Raw genomic sequence first — 16,640 nt, 5'->3', positions numbered from 1 at the left:
GATTGCAAATGCTTTAATGTTTGACCGATCTAAAATTTTCCAAATGTCTAGTGCATTTAGAGGGAAAAGGGACTAGAATTGGTTTTGACTAAAATAATTAAACAACTATCAAAGGACAATCCAAAGTTCGACGAGGATTGGTCGCTTGTGAGTAGTTGGAAGTATAGTATTGGAAATTATGGAAGTGTTTCCATATTGGATGGACAATATCGACATCATTACGAATAGATAAGATTCTATTAAGAATGAGTTGTCATATGGAAAATATGGAAGTGTGTCCATGTTGGGAAGTAAATATTGAAAATCTATGTCTAGATTAGAAACTTTTATGCAAAAGGATGTTCAAAGGAATGTACTTTGAGAGAGAGACATCATATCTAAGGAATTGTCTTGTAACAATCTCCGATAGAGGACTTTGTAATATCATTGGCAATAGTCTTTGTGACTTTGGTGCAGTGACATTACGAAAGGATCGTTGCATAAAGTGTTAGAATCTAATATATTCTATAAGTAACAAGAATTTGATATTCTTACACTTAAGAAAATGGATTTGGAGTTGTAAAATGAGAATGATTGGAAATGTGTTCAATTTGTCTATTTCACAAAAGTAAGAACCATAGGTAAACATTGTGTGCATGCTAGGAGCATGGGACAAGTGTTGGAATTCAAATGCGAAGTTGATTACCCGAAACGACAAATAATGAGTAATCGATATGGTGATAAATAAAACGTGTTTTGTTTATACTCAAAGGTTTGAGGCCATATGGGATTAGTATTATTCTTGTGTTTCACCTTGCATGTTTTGACTTCCAGAATAATTGAGTTTATTAAGAATAATCGAATTATTCAAACGGGCCACAGTCGTTCATATGTTGGAAGTAGATATGAATGAAGACTGTCGTGAATTGGTGTGTGGATTGTCTAGAAGAGTATTAGACATAAGCAAATGTTTGCTGCAACGTTCATGAGTGCTTATGAATATGATTTGAGCATTGGATTAAACCCACGCTCACTTGGATCACTCCATGAATTGTATTACGAGTGATTGGTGAGACGATAACATCTTATATTCTTGAAACCGAGATGTGTGAGTTGTATCTTGCGAATCGGTTGCACATTGATAATATGTAAACGCACTAGTAACTTGGTGTTATAAAACATATTGTTGTGTGTGATTTGGTTAGTGAGTGCAAGCGAGCATTGTATCAAATTTTATCCGTTCCTTTTATCCAAAGTAGGATAAAAGCGATATCTTTGGGCCCCTCGATGGTTTAGTGATGACAAACGTAAATGCTCGGCCGGGCTAGGGCTAATTTGATTTGTTCAATTAGTCTGTCGTCATAAATCGGAAATCGAGATATAGTACAAAGAGAATGATTTGAAATCATATCTCATACGATATCTAGAATGGAGGAATATATGATCCCTTATCTAAGGACACGCGTATCTGATATGATCAGAGTTGACAGCGGCTTTGGAAAGCTACGATTGCAGATCGGGATCTGAAGTCATACGCAGAATAGTTGTTAGACTTATCCAAGTGGGAGACTGTTGGATTAGTGTCTAAGTCCATAACTATTTTGGTATGTACTTGACCCGATGGTGCATGGTCCTTTTGGGTTGCCTTCACCAAAGCAACTTGATAGGATGAATTATGGAGAGTAAGGATTAAATATGATTTATTAATATATTATGGGAATAATATATTAAAGGAGAAATCATATTGTTTAATTAATATTAGTCAATAATTAATTGGTAATTAGTTTTGTGACTAAAAGAGATTAATTAAACATAAGGGACTGGAATTGTAATGATAAGATAATTATAATTTGGGCCATGGATTGCCTTGTATCAAGGGTTGGACGAATTCTATGGGGAAGCCCATAAGGAAATCGTCCAAGGGCTTGATTAAAAGGAGTCTATGGGTTGCTTAGGGCTTAAGCATCCAAATTAGGGTTTCCTTGTTAGATAACCCTAATAGCCCAACTATATAAAGACCCCTTAAGGCTCAAAAACGTGGCTAAGCTTCTTGTAAGGGTTTCTACACGTTTTTGGCAGCATCCATCCTCTCTCCTCTTCATCCTCTTGCTTATGGTGTTTGTGAACCATTAGAGGAGTGACACTTGTGACTCTAAGCCTTCCAAAGTCAATTCAAGGAGGAATTGTGATTGTTATTGCTACATAACAATCAAGGTAACACTATAAACTTATTCTCATGTTAATATGATTATATGTATGCTAGAATTAGGGTTTATAGTCTTGGATTCAAAGCATGTACAATAGAGAAACCTAGATCCAAGCATTAGGGTTTGTATGAGCACATAGGATGTCTTATGACCAAAACCCATCATATATACCATAGGGTTATCTAGACCAGACATTCAAATCTTTTGAACACATACAAAAAATCAAGATAGACTCTTTGTGCCACCTTTTCATGTGGGACAAAGATTGCTATTTTTGTTACTAAATATAGGGTAAAATGACCTGCCTACACCAACTACAGTGAGAATCTCAAATGAATAAATTAATTTGTCAATTTGAAGCTGTGAACTCCTCCTTCAAGACAACTTTAAGCCATTCCTCGAAATCTCCTCGATATTTAGCACCAGCAAGCAAGGAACTCATGTCCATGGATATTAGTTATAAAGTAGAAAGATCATAACTCAAAGTTAATCAACACAAGTTTAATGTGTGTAAGTGTAATAGGTTTGAATTTGACCAACACCATTAAGTCATTATTACTTAATCCCAAAGGGGCTTGGGCCTAAACCGTAATCATTACCCCCCCCCCCCCCCCCCCCCCCGCAGTTTGATCGAGAGGAGAGGATTAAACTGGAAGCATAAACAAAAGAAGAAAACATAAAAACATAGATGGAGACAGTGGCAGCGGCGATGGCAAAGCTTTGACGATGAAGGCTAACAGTGATTGCTCGTTGGAGATTAAGAGAGAAGAAGTGGTGCCCAAAGGTGGTTTCGTTGTAGAAGAAGAGAAGACTGATGGTGGCGACAACGATTATGGAACCGACGATAGAGGAGTCCGTAGAAAGACATCGAGAAAGAAACAGGAGCTGAGTTGTGGCGGACGGAGACAATGTCGGCGTGATCGGCGACTGCAGTGTTGAAAGAAAATAGTCGACCACTAATCAGAGGCTTCATGGAGGAGAAGTTGCCATCGGAGGGAGGCAACAACAACATCAGAAAAGCATGATACGGAAAAGAGGCTCATATTAGAAGAATAGGCCAACCGAAGAGACAAAAGACTCAGAGGCAGGGCCATCCGAGGAGGAGGCAGAAGCAGACGAGGCAATAAAAGAAGGCGAGGAAGGAGCTCTGGTATAACATCAGTGGTTGCTTTATTATTTAGGAAGAGAAAGAATAAAAGAGAAAATATGGAGCATAATGAAAGCACATCCGACGACTATTAGAGAATACTGCAGTAGGTGGAGAGCGACGACTACAGATTGTGTGGTCGAAGGTAGGGTTTTAACCTAAAACGATGCTAATTGGTTTAATTTCCTATCTCTTCGTTTGCCTTACAAGAGACATATAAATGCATGAGGGAGACGTTGGGCCGACATATATAATAGATATGGGCTAAGACTAATACGCAATATATATACAAGTACAATGAGTCCACTAACGTATCTTTTCAATCAAAAATATGTCAAGTACAATTACAAGTACATTTTCAATTGGCCATATTTTAAAATAAATATATCAATATCTCGGAATGTTACGAAATTGGTATTGGCTAACTTTTTGAGATGAATTCCTAAATGATTATCTATTTATTTATTTATTTTTATTTTTTTTGCACCAAATGAATAAAAGTTAATTCTTTAAAGTTTGGATGGATTTTCCTTCTGATCAATGAAAATAGAAGATTACGCCCTTTATTTTTCACAAAATCTATCTGGAGCAGTATGGAGCCGAGGAGCAAGGCAGTAGATAAGATAGAAGGTGGAGCAGAGGATACGGTTAGGATAACGAACTTGAAACGCTGAGCCCGAACCTCCGGCGAGCGAGCACACCTTATCGTCGTTTTATCTTTGCAGCCGACCACATCGTCTTCTCAATATCTCACGACTGCGTCTTCTTCATCTCTTGCGCCGATAGGTGAGTATCTCTCTCTTTCTCCCTCTCTCAATCGCTGGTATGTAGAACATTATCAATTAACCTGCGTTTTTCATGAATCGATTTCCTGTGAGAATCGACTGGTTCCTGAAAATCGATTGCTTGCTACGTGGAACATAATCGATTGCTGCTGAAAATCGATTTTCAGACTCGATTTCATGTGTTTGAGTAGGAAAATGTACCACTTTATAAATGCTTGCTGAAAATCGTTTTCCTGTGAGTCGATTCCTTCCCCTCTTTGCAAAGTAATCTGTTTTTTATTTGAGTTTCTGTAGGTTTTGTATTGTTTCCAAAATCAGATTCTAAATGGTCTTTTATTTTTTCATTTAAAATCACTACATGAATATGATTTATTCGTCATTCCCCTGTTTTCATGAAAGCTCTTTTGTTATACCCTATAGATAGTTTCTACCATGCCACTTGCCACTGTTATGATCTCTTGACTGTTCTGAACCAGATTGTCCATGAATATGTACTAACAAGTTCCATGTTCGCAATATATTCATTTTACATGATTCCAATTAGATTTCCTGCCAACCAACCAAACAAACAAACAGAATAAGGAATTGGATTCCAATTCTTGACAGATTTCAATTCCATAATAGATTCAATTCTGGGAACACCATCCCACCCCAGGAAAGGGAAAGTGAGATGGCAGCGACAGGCCATTGTATGGCTCATTTTATGGAACTTGCAGACTCTTCTACCAAATGCAACATCATATTAGGTGCAACCAGACACACGGTCTACACCCACACCCAAGTAAGCATTTCTACGTAATTTTCTTTCTACCTAATTTTTATTTTCTAATGCCCGTGGCAAATATCCGGGTCGAATTACACAAGTGTATTTTTATTTTTATTTTTTTTATCAGAGATATAATCATTTTTGTTCGCTATCAATGAACGGTTGCCAAGCTCGAGACCCAAGAGGTCCTGTCGGGATGACTGAAACTCGGACTTTTCCGTCTGTATCAACACCTGCCATGGCAATGGAACGACTCAGTTCTGTGATTACTGAGTTGGGGTCCCACCCGCCGGTGTTCAGGTCCGGAATATTACGGCTGGAGGTAATTAATTATGTGGCTAAGCTATCTAGGTATTGTTATTTCTCGGTATAGGCTTATCGTTGGCCAATGGAAATGTGCCATGTGGCAAAAATGTGTTTTTCATATAACAAAAATGTGCAAACATTGTAATCAGAAATACGGAAACCGATTACCTCCTCACTCATACATATATGCAACAACAAAAACCAGTTTTAGTAACTTATGCAATAATTCATACAGTAATAATTGATTTTTTTTTAGTTATTTCTGTAACTGCCACGGATAATTTAATATCTTTTCAGTCGGATATTTTTCGTTCTATCAATTAAACATTTTAACAACACAAGTTCCACATGTTAGTCCTGAAATTATTAAAGTTATTACATAATTTGTAAAAACATCATTTTATTTATATACACAAACTTCTATAACATTCTTAATGAAATTATTATATAAACATTAGTGGAAAAGAAAGTTTGTCATGTTTGAGATTCCATATGTGAGTTATTTATTTGTTTATTGCAATACGATTTAATATTGTTAATAAGCATAGAATTTAAATAAAATAAAATTAAACATGTTTATTGATTTAAATAAAAAGTTTTTAACAAATTATTTCTTTTTAACTTATTTAAAAAAATGATTATTATACACCGAAACAATTTCACTATTTTGCCATTATTTTAATTGACGCGTATAAATCATAGTTTTTTTTTTTTCTAGCATTTAACATTTAACAAAAAGTTTGATTTAAACAAAAAAAATTTGTTTGTGATTAAGAGCTTTTAGTTTTCAATTTAAACAAAAAAAAAAGAAAAAAAATCTATATCTAAAAATTACTTCATATAGTATTTAAGAAAAGACTACTGGATTTTTTAATCCACGGTTATCACCTTGCGACTCGAAACCCTAAATTTTGAATTGTGACTCGACTCGTGAGAGTCACTGACTCACGATACTAAAAAGTATATACAAAATATTGTATATAACGTCCTGTATAAACAAAATATGATTAACTACTTAATCAATTTTCAGAATTTCCTTTGATTTTAATTATCACAGTGATCCTTATTTTTAAACGGATGCTAATTTTATATTATTTTGCATATTTCAAAAACTTTAAGCTATTTTTATCAAATATTTATAAAAACTGCTCAAACAACTTTATAAACCCTGTTTCAATAAATAACCCAAACGCCAACATGTCCGACGAATCACATGTTATATTATGAATTTTGATAGTTGAAATTTATTTGATTATTTTGGATGGAAGGTTCCAATCGAACAGCAAATCGAAGCAATCGACTGGTTACGCGCTCAGCAACAATTCCAGCATCTCCCTCTATGTTTCTTCTCGGGTAGAAGTAGAAAGCAAAGAAGAATCAATGGCTATGGCTATCCTTCTCCTTCTCATTCTTTATTTGATTACGACGACACCAGCGATCACGATTCCTCTCCCCTCAGCGTTGCTGGTTTCGGTTCTGCTGTCTTCTTTCGCCATTTCAGTCCTTTCTCACTCCATGATTGGCGATCTATCAAGAGGTAGGTAATACCGCATGCATTTTCTGTCTGTCTATGATTATTGTTACCTAATCGAAATTTGAGAAACCCTAACATATTACTTAGAACGACGTGTATTTGTCTACGAATAAGAAGAATGTATGTTGTATGTTGATGCTCTTGCTAACATCCTTACAAGCATGTTTAACGATGCAAACAAGTTCGTATTACTTATATAATTCATACACCTTTGGATGATTTGATGTGGGATGCCTAGTGCCAAAAAGAGGATGTTAGGACAAATAGAGATCGGTTGAAAGTTGTTAAAGCAAATAGGGTTAAATGTAAGAATTAGCAATGTATTCCATTGATTTGTTTAAGATAGCATCCTACTTTCATAGTTTCATTTTCTCCTATTACAACATTCTGCTTTGAAAGTTATAGTAATATTATCAAAATACAAAGCAACTTTCACTGTCATAATTAGGTAGATATTTCAATGTATAATGTTCTAATAAGATATGAATTGAAAGTAAAATTCTATTATAGCCTATAATATATAGATTTTTCAAAGTACAATGCCTTAATTGGAAAAACAATTTGTAAAAGCAATGCTCAATTAGAAAAATTGCAAGTAGGAAGGAAGGGTGCTATGATACACAAATAAATGAACATATGTTTGTTATTTCTTGCATTTAACCAGATAAAGCAATAGTAACGATTTTGGTTTGTGCATTCTTTTTTGAGATTACAAAGGAATAGAATAAGCAAAGCAACGGAATGGGATGGGTTGTTACATCCATTATCATATTTGGTTGGTTTTAACTTTGAAGAAATGCAATGAGTTATTCAAGCTTTTGGTTTGTTATGCACAATTAGAACCTTATGTTCTATAACTAAAAAGATGATGCTTTTAGATTTTCCATTTGCTTTATTATGTATCTAATGCTGAATTACTTAAACCTGAAGGTTCCTCTCTAAGAAGTGTTCAATGATCCGTGCTTATGGGGCTATCCGTTTTGATGCCTTGGCTAATATATCGTCTGAATGGGAAGCTTTTGGGTCATTCTTTTTCATGATTCCACAGGTAAAAAACTGCAACTTGTTCAGTTGTAAGTATGTTCTCCCCCACCTGTAGGTAGTATTTGGTATGATGGAATCAGGAAAAAGAACGGGAATGGGTCATTCCATTGGAATGGAGAAAAAGTTGTTTGTTTTCTCTCATGGAATGAAATGGACCAATGTGATTCCTTTCATTTTGTTAATTATCATTCCTTAGTTACTGGTGGTTTTTTGTTCATACTTTTAATGAAAAATTGCAATATAATTATAACCAGTTTTTATTTATGTAATATTCAATGACACAAATCTTTATAAAAAAGTTCACAGTTTTAAATTTTAATCAAACCAATATTTTATATTTAAAAGTGACTAAAAGTATATTTTTTGTTATGATGTTCAATTTTTGAAATTTTATTTTGTAAATAAATCAAATTCATACAGTTATTATTATAACTACGTTATGCATAAGCTAGTGTTAAATTTACACATTATATTTGCATATAATATGAAACTTTTATGAAAATGTGTTCCATTCTAATGGACATAGAATGTGATGACTCATTTCATTACCTTTCTTATTCCATTCCATTTCTTTGTCATTCCTCTCCATCCAACCAAACAAAACAGACCCTGGTGTAGCATGTATAGGTGAGACTGATTGTGGTTAGATATGCAAGTACAGGTTGAGTTTAATGAATTTGAAGGAAGTTCAATGCTAGTGACTACTATTGCCTGGGATGAATCCCTTTCATGGACATTTGGGAAGGCAATACATGCACTTCAGGCCACCATGAGACAGGTACATCTTCTGCCAACTTTTACATTTGAGGGGGGTGAATTGGAAATTGGACTGAATGGTTTTAGCCTATGGTTAAATGCAAGAAATAGCAACATAGTTAAGTTGATTTATTTATTATAACATCTTCCTTTCATTTCTTCCTGTTATAACATTTTACTTTGAAAAATATACCCATTTATAGCAAATTCAAATCACTTTTGGCTGGCATAATTTGGTAGATATTTTCAAAAGTACATGTCTTAGATAATAAAAAATATATTTAAAAGAACAGTGCTATAACGGGGTAGATTTTTCATTTTTCAAAGTAGAATGTTGTAAATTGTAATAGACAAATAAATAAAAGTAGATTGCTATTTCTTGCATGTTCTGATGAAAATTCAAAACATGTATGTATGTATGTATGTGTTTTGATGTGATGCAGGTATCCTGTAATATTGTAAAGTTACGAAAAGAGGTTCCTAATACATCCATTTTAAGCAGCAATAATGTTCCAAGTAAGAAAGTATGGGATTATGGGGTTAACAGAGCATTGCAGATGATAAACAAAAACAACTCCAACTCACCCCTTATCAAGGTGGTGCTTGCACGTAGCAGTATAATCAGAACCTCCCCTGATATTGATCCTCTGACATGGTTGGCAACTTTACAGGTACTTCTTCATTTGGCATTATTATATCCATATCATATGTATGATTCCTTCTTATATTACTTGGCTTGGTAATTAAATTGTAGGTTGAAGGAGAAAATGCTTACCAGTTTTGTCTTCAGCCTCCTGATGCACCATCGTTTATCGGGAACACTGTGAGTGCAACTATATAGCATATATAGATCGTTACTTTAAAATAAAAAAAATAATAGATTTTGTTGTGTGTTCTGTTAATGACTTACTTGAACCTTGATGAATAGCCAGAACAATTATTTCATCGGAATAAATTCGACATTTACAGCGAAGCCATGGCTGGAACCCGAGCTAGAGGTGACTCAAAGGCCCTTGATCTGCAGATAGCATTAGATTTACTTTCCAGGTATTTAATAATATTATGTCTTATTGTTTATCCAAGTTTTAAAAATCATGCATTGTATTATGTTTTTTTCCCTTTTGCAGCTCTAAGGATGACAAGGAGTTTTCTATAGTGCGGGAGTGCATAAGAAGAAAATTAGAGGTAAATGTAGAAACAAAAATTAGTAGGTAGGGTAGGTAATTACTATCTGTGCACTCACTCATATTTATCAAATACAAATGCAAATGATAATGCATGTGTAGTCAGTATGTACGACAATATTGGTTGAACCGGAGAAAACCATACGGAAGCTACCTAGAGTACAACATCTTTATGCTCGATTAAGAGGCAGATTAAGAAGTCAAGATGATGAGGTATGCTATATACTCCACTATTTCATACCAAAACAATATGTTATGGTGTTATGCAATGTAGTATAATAATAATGCAACAACTAGCAATGTACTTTGAAAATCTACCTACCCAAGTATAGCATTGTATTTTTTTTTTTTTTTTGAAGTATGATATAATTGAGTCAAATTTCAAAATAAGAAAAAAAAAATGGAAGTAGGGTGCTGTAATAGGTTAAGCCTTGTTGGTTAAATACATTACATGGATAGTTAGGAGAATGAGTTTTGACTGTGTGAGTGCAGTTTGATATTTTGTCTTCACTTCATCCAACTCCAGCTGTATGTGGATTCCCTACTGAGGAGGCACGTCTTCTCATAGCAGAAACTGGTACATGTATATTCCTTCATCTTCTTCTTGTTATAGATACACATATATTTATGTGTGTGTGTGTGTGTGTGTGTTGATGAGAAATAGTGGTGGTGCAGAAATGTTTGACCGAGGAATGTATGCTGGCCCAGTTGGTTGGTTTGGAGGAAGAGAGAGTGAGTTTGCTGTTGGTATAAGGTCCGCCTTGGTTCAAAAGGTCGGTCACTACTTATAACTTATGTTCTCCCTTTTATTTTATTTGTTGTTATTGTTATTGTTATGCAGTTTTTTTTATGATAAATTTATATGTATATATGAACATGAGTAGGGGGTTGGGGCATTAATATATGCTGGGACTGGGATAGTGGAAGGAAGTAATTCATCACAGGAGTGGGATGAACTTGAACTCAAGACATCTCAGGTTTCACTTTTCCTTTTCCTCTTATTTCTGCATATTTCTAATTTTCTTTTTTCCCATTCCTACCATTACAATTTTTGTCCCACAACCGACGAAGAGAACTGAAGACGATTTTTTTTTTTTTTTTTTTTTTAAATTTAAATGATGTATGTCCTTTATTAATTAGTTCACGAAGCTGATGAAGCTGGAGGTGGCCTCTATCAATACAAAGAAGGCTATGTTATCTGAAATGTAAAACTACTTACTGTAAAGGTTTGTTTTCCTTTACAACTCAACTCGCGTTGCTTTGTATTGTGTTTGAGGTTTTAGCAAACCAAAGTTTGGCCTGGATAAACATACATACAAACGCAATCTCTTTTCTTTTCCCAAAATACAAAATTCTTTTTGAGACTAATCCAGTAACCTATATGTGTGTTCCTGTTTTACTTCATGTAAAACGACTTAATAAAGTAGGTTAGGGAATTGAAGCTTTCTTTCCCATTGAGTCCTATGGCACCACCCCTTTACAAAATTTGTCATTTATTTATTTATTTATTTATTTCGTTTTCTTGTAAATCTTTTTTTATCGTTTATTATTCAGACAATGCTCTATCCTATCCAGATTCCACTTAATGGGATTGACCATGCCTGTCTTCATTCATTCATTCATAATTCATTTGGTTAAGGAGGCAATTGCAAATGCCTAGGAAGATTATTTTGATGAAGATACACCCACCCCATCTTCTCAATTCTCATCCAATCGATTTCAGGTAGATAGCCTTGTTTTCTGGTTTCTTTTTGTTTATATTCATCATTATTTGGGTGTGAAAAATCCTGCTTCAGTTAATACATCACCACTTGTATATTATTAAGCAATATTTCTTTAATAGATTAAAGCTAACACTGCATTTTCTATAACCACCCTCCCTTTAATATATACTTAATTCTTTTAACAATTAAATGTTAACTCTTACTTCTAGGCAGAAACTTATGTTGGCTTTCAAACCCTTCAAGTGGCGCCTAACAATATTTTATTTGTTATTTAATTTAATTCTGCATAGGTCTGTCCCTACCTTTAATAGGTGGGGACCCTCTTTGAGATATAAACAAAGCGAATCAATGGAAAGACCTAACTTATTTTGCCATTAAACTTACTTATATAATGAAATTAGAAATAAATAAATAATTGATGTTAGAAAATAGGGAAAGTATATAAGTTAGAACTTGGATAATTTCGATGATCATGTGGAAAATATTTTCCAAAATCTTTGATTTTTATCCTATTACATGGGGTATCACAAAACCAGATTTGGGATAATCCAAGAAAATAACAATTTAGATTTCAGGCATGTTTTAGATTCAAAAACACAAAAATACCTTATTGTTTTGTTGTTGTTGTGTTCTTGAGACAAATTGTAGAAAAATGTAATATGTGAAAAAGTATGTTTTGCAACAAAACTAACAATTGTATACACCCAATGGTAGTTAAGTTCGGTTATGATTTTGGAGGGAAAGTTGCATTTGTTCCAGCTAGTTGTGATGGTTGTTTTGGTGGGACCACTGAAAAGTCTTTAAATTATTTTACATATTTATAGAATTAAAATGAAGGTCTACAAAAAGATGACATGTTCCATTTATCGGCAATTGATGAAAAACCGATACAAAATCTCATGAACATTTATCGTAGAGGTCTTATTATTTATCTATAATATATTTGTTCAACTTTAATCATATCACGTGGTGACAGAAAGAAGCCATTTTATGATTTTGTTTAAGACCCTAAGTTTAAAATGTTACAAATCAACCTCAAACTTATTAACATGGCACATAACAACCATACAATATTTTCCACATCTTGAATATAATGGCTCACGTCATTATTGTAAGCCATGATCTTTTAATGGTAATGCAACATTTGTGAGGCATAGACATTTCCAAGGCCACAACTTTATGGTTGACTTTCTATCAACATCAAAATTAATCAAGACATTTGACTTTAAAAGGTTGAACATGCTCAATAAAATCACAAAGATTCCCATGCAAATAATTCATTTTTCATAGTATTAGTTTTCTTGTTTTTGGATTTTAGCATGTTTAGAAAACGAAAATAGAAGAAAAAGAAAAATATACATAAAAAAATTGTTGTATAGAATCAAAGAATGGGAGAGAAGGAAAAATGGCAAGACAACCGCAAGACAACCGAAAAGAAAAAAACATAAAAAAAAAAAAAAAAAAAAAGAGAAAAATGAGGGTGGTGAGAATGGGGGCCGAGAAAAAGACACGAAAAATGCTAAAGATTAGAAGAAAATGAAAAACCACAAGGTTGGTGGTAAGGGTAAAAAAGGTGAAGGAAAAGAATCCTCATGATAAAAAGGATTTAAAAAAGCTAAAAAAATCAAGCTTGAGAAAATTCATATGAATGATGCCTGCCTACGTAGTCCATTAGTAAATATTGAAACAAAGTTGCAAACCTTCAAAAGGACAATATGAAATGGTAATTTGTATCGATATGTGTTGATGTTTGTCCTAATGATAAGAACATTACACATAAATCAGGTATTGGTGCCCATAAAGGAGCCCAACCTACAATGAAAATTTTACTCTCACGTTACGGCTGTTGCGAGTGTAACCTTTGTATAAGATGCATATCAGGCATACGGTCACTAGGTGGCTGACACAACTTAAATCACATAAAGAGCCCAATCTACATTAGAGTTGAAACTCCATGTTGTTGTTGCTAAGACTGTTTATGCAAAGTTAACCACCACCGTGTAACCAACTAATGTGAGCATGAATATAGCATAAATTATCAATCTACCTCTTTTGGGTTCAACCAAAGGGATGTATTAGAACAAATTAATGGCACCTATAACAATTTAATGACACCATGGTCCACTCATTAAACTTTTAGATGAATTCACACAAAAATATTGCATTTTTATTTCATATTTTCATAAAAAGATGAAACCTATTCCCCAACATCCCAACAAGCAAATCCCATGACCAATATTATTTTGTTTTTCATGAAGACTCAACCAAAACAAACATATAAACTATAGGCAAACGAATACAAGAAACAAAACCATATAGATATATACTTGCAAGATAAAGGTTTTTTTTCATTAGGTGTTAGGGAACCTGAAGAAGTCCATCATGTATCTGATTAGGAACATCACGAACCGCACTTGATCCCTGAGGGATAAACACAGTCGATGATTTAGAATATGTACTAATGTCCTTCATCGTGTCAAAATACTGAGTTACTAAAACCATGTCTATAACATCTTTTGCAGTTGTCCCAGGAACATTCACCAAAAACCCCAACACAGTGTCTCTCAAACCCTTCAAAATCACTTGCCGTTGACGGCTATACCCAAACCCAACAAATATTTGGATTCCGACTCCCCCTCCGTTCTCTTTATTTAAAGAATTTTCTCCGTTTCTACTTTTTCAGTAGCTGCTATCCTAAATCTTGCAGGTGCAGATAAAGTATTGTCTAGGTATGTAGCGCCCCGATTCTCAAGTATTATTATTATTATGGCTTAATTTTCAAGTTTCAAGATCTACTCGACAAGTTGGATGCCCTGACACGTCGAGTAGCAGCGGGATTGGGCCACGAGTTAAGTGACCAACTCGCCGAGTCGGAAGAGTGACTCGACGAGTTGGAGCAGGAGGGTGAAACCCTAATTTCCAGGGTTTTGCACCCTATTTAAGGATTCATTAGCCTCCTTTTATTCCCTTACAACCTCCAGAGAGTCCAATAAAACCTTATTTCGTCTGTGAGCTTCATTTGAGTGTGTTTGAGCTTTGAAAGGAGGAATTTGTGAAGGAAGCTTGAAGGTCAAGTAGCTAGCAACAAGAAACCCGTGTGGATCTACAAAGCCTGCCTCAGTTAGCTTCATTTTGTGGTATCAATTCATGATCTTGGCATTAGTTCCTTCTAAATCTCATATGGGTGAAGTTAGGGTTTTGCTTTGAAATTGAGTTACTATGGTGTATGAGCTAGATCTGAAGTTGCAACTTCAGATCTGAACCCTCCTTGGGATTTAGGTTCATAAAGTTTCTAGCTTGGGCATGTATGAAAACCATCTTTTTGTTAAACCTCATTTCAAGATGGACTTGGCATTATGAACCATTAGAGCCTTGCATACACGTAAAGTTTGCAACTTTACATGACAAGTACGCCCTAGGAGCTTAGATTTGCAATATAGAGTCTCTGCATGGCTTAAAAAGCACCTATATGGATAAAGACCCGTGGGAACTCGGCGAGTTGCAAGGTCGAATCGGCAAGTCCTATGAAGATGGCCTTAGGCTCGACGAGTCCTATGAGAAACTCGGCGAGTCCGATGAAGAATGTCATAAACCCGACGAGGCCGATGAAGAATGTTATAAACCCAACAATTCAGGTGTTGACCCAGCGAGTCTGATGAAGATTTCCTTAGGCTCGGCGTGTCAGATGAGTGACGCGACGAGTTGGTAAATTATACAAGGAGCTCGGCGAGTATGTGAGGGTACTCGACGAGTTGAGGTCAATATGGACTGTTGACCTTGACAGTTGACTTTGACTTTGACCAAGGGTTGACCAGTTGACTTCTAAGAGCGTTTTGGTAAATTGGATAATTATAGCAAAGGTCTTTAGTGAATATAGGTATTGGAGTTGGAGCTACATTTGGAGGAGTTTGATCTTACTTTCCGATCTACTTACGAGGTGAGTTAACTCACTTTACTAAGGGGTCTAAGGCACCAAGGCCGGCCCATTGGATATGTTATCCTAGCAGTGTTAGTATGTTGAGTATGAAGTTAGTGTTGCATGCTCCGTGCGGTAACCAACAAACCCGGGAGCATTCCAAATACAAGCTGATGGAGACTTGTACTGTGGGCTTGATGGCAAGCCAGATGTGAGTTGTGGGCCCGAAAAGCAATCCAAACTCACACTGTGGGCCCAAGGGGAATCCACTTTTAAAGTTGTGGACCCATTGCATGTTGTTTAGTTTGTTATGTCATGATATTGTTGACATGGTTATGTGGATTGTATGTGTATCGGTATTTTGGGGGAACTCACTAAGCCTCTAGCTTACAGTTTCAGTTTATTGTTTCAGGTACATCAGGAGATCGTGGTAAGGCGAAGACATGATCGTACAACTCCTCACATTTTGTTTATGTTTCTGGGAAAACTCTGATATTTTACATTTTGAATACAAAGTGTAATAATTCAAATGGTTTGAAATGTTTCTTTTAAAAATTCAAATTTTGCTTGAAATTTTGTGTGTTACATGGTGAATGATGGTAAAAAAAATATATGAGAAAACAATGCACACTTGGGGAAATTGATATTTTAAAATTTGTTTTTTTGGAATGTAAGGGTGAAATGTTATGTATACAATACGATTATCAAGATATACATCATTATACATTCAACAAATATATTATGGTTCATAATTATCAATATTAAAATATGAAAAACTGATAATTGTATAAATTTAATAACCTTTTCAAGTTCTTGCTTAGCTGTCTTGGCAATTTCATTCTTTTGTTCAAAAGTATCATCCACATGTTCTCTCATGCAAAAAGCTCTTGTAACTACAAAACAAAAACATGCCTTATTAAATCGTTGGCAACAATATAAAAATATATTATCTGAAAAATCGATGAATGTTTGTACCATCAAAATTCAAAAACATAAGTCCAATGCGTATGCTATGTTGTCATATCATTTTTTAATGGGACGTAGCATGGTGTTAGAAAGTGGTAATGTGTTAACATGTCCTTTAAAGAAAAATAATAATAACCGATCACAATCAACATGCACACTCTTTCCTCTCTAATCTTGCTAAGCTGCCAACGACCCAACCTTGACGCACCACCTTAACGTACGTTAGAGGGAGATTAGCATGCGCTAAGAGCTTGGTGAGTGGGCTTTGCGCACCTACTCATTTTAGTCTTACAATTCATGCTCCTGGCCCACTAGGCTACATCTAT

The 16,640-nt window shown here is 34.8% G+C and overlaps 1 protein-coding gene and 1 pseudogene across 6 annotated transcripts; one reads left to right on the top strand and one right to left on the bottom strand.

The window, feature by feature from the left end:
* Positions 1-3,868: 3,868 nt before the first annotated feature.
* Positions 3,869-11,579, top strand: LOC145034707 (isochorismate synthase, chloroplastic-like). Of its 6 annotated transcripts, none has more exons than XM_078983199.1 (16): positions 3,872-4,119; positions 4,743-4,899; positions 5,012-5,206; positions 6,459-6,727; positions 7,655-7,772; positions 8,430-8,546; positions 8,968-9,195; positions 9,279-9,347; positions 9,453-9,571; positions 9,652-9,709; positions 9,811-9,921; positions 10,201-10,285; positions 10,384-10,481; positions 10,593-10,685; positions 10,849-10,934; positions 11,263-11,579. In XM_078983199.1, exons 2-15 carry the CDS (start codon positions 4,789-4,791, stop codon positions 10,915-10,917), a joined length of 1,740 nt encoding a protein of 579 aa, XP_078839325.1. In that variant the 5' UTR covers positions 3,872-4,119; positions 4,743-4,788; the 3' UTR covers positions 10,918-10,934; positions 11,263-11,579. The 6 variants fall into 6 exon arrangements, with proteins under 6 accessions (XP_078839326.1, XP_078839325.1, XP_078839321.1 ...); XM_078983195.1 differs by having other exon boundaries at positions 3,873-4,119; positions 11,284-11,579; XM_078983196.1 differs by having other exon boundaries at positions 3,873-4,119; positions 4,725-4,899; positions 11,284-11,579.
* A 2,211-nt stretch (positions 11,580-13,790) lies between these two features.
* LOC145035249 (hypersensitive-induced reaction 1 protein pseudogene) lies at positions 13,791-16,224 on the bottom strand (annotated as a pseudogene).
* Between the last annotated feature and the right edge of the window lie 416 nt (positions 16,225-16,640).

Source organism: Lactuca saligna, chromosome 3, assembly GCF_052625555.1.
Source record: "Lactuca saligna cultivar CGN05327 chromosome 3, ASM5262555v1, whole genome shotgun sequence".
Lineage (NCBI taxonomy): Eukaryota > Viridiplantae > Streptophyta > Magnoliopsida > Asterales > Asteraceae > Lactuca > Lactuca saligna.
This window is presented reverse-complemented; position numbering and strand designations above follow the sequence as displayed.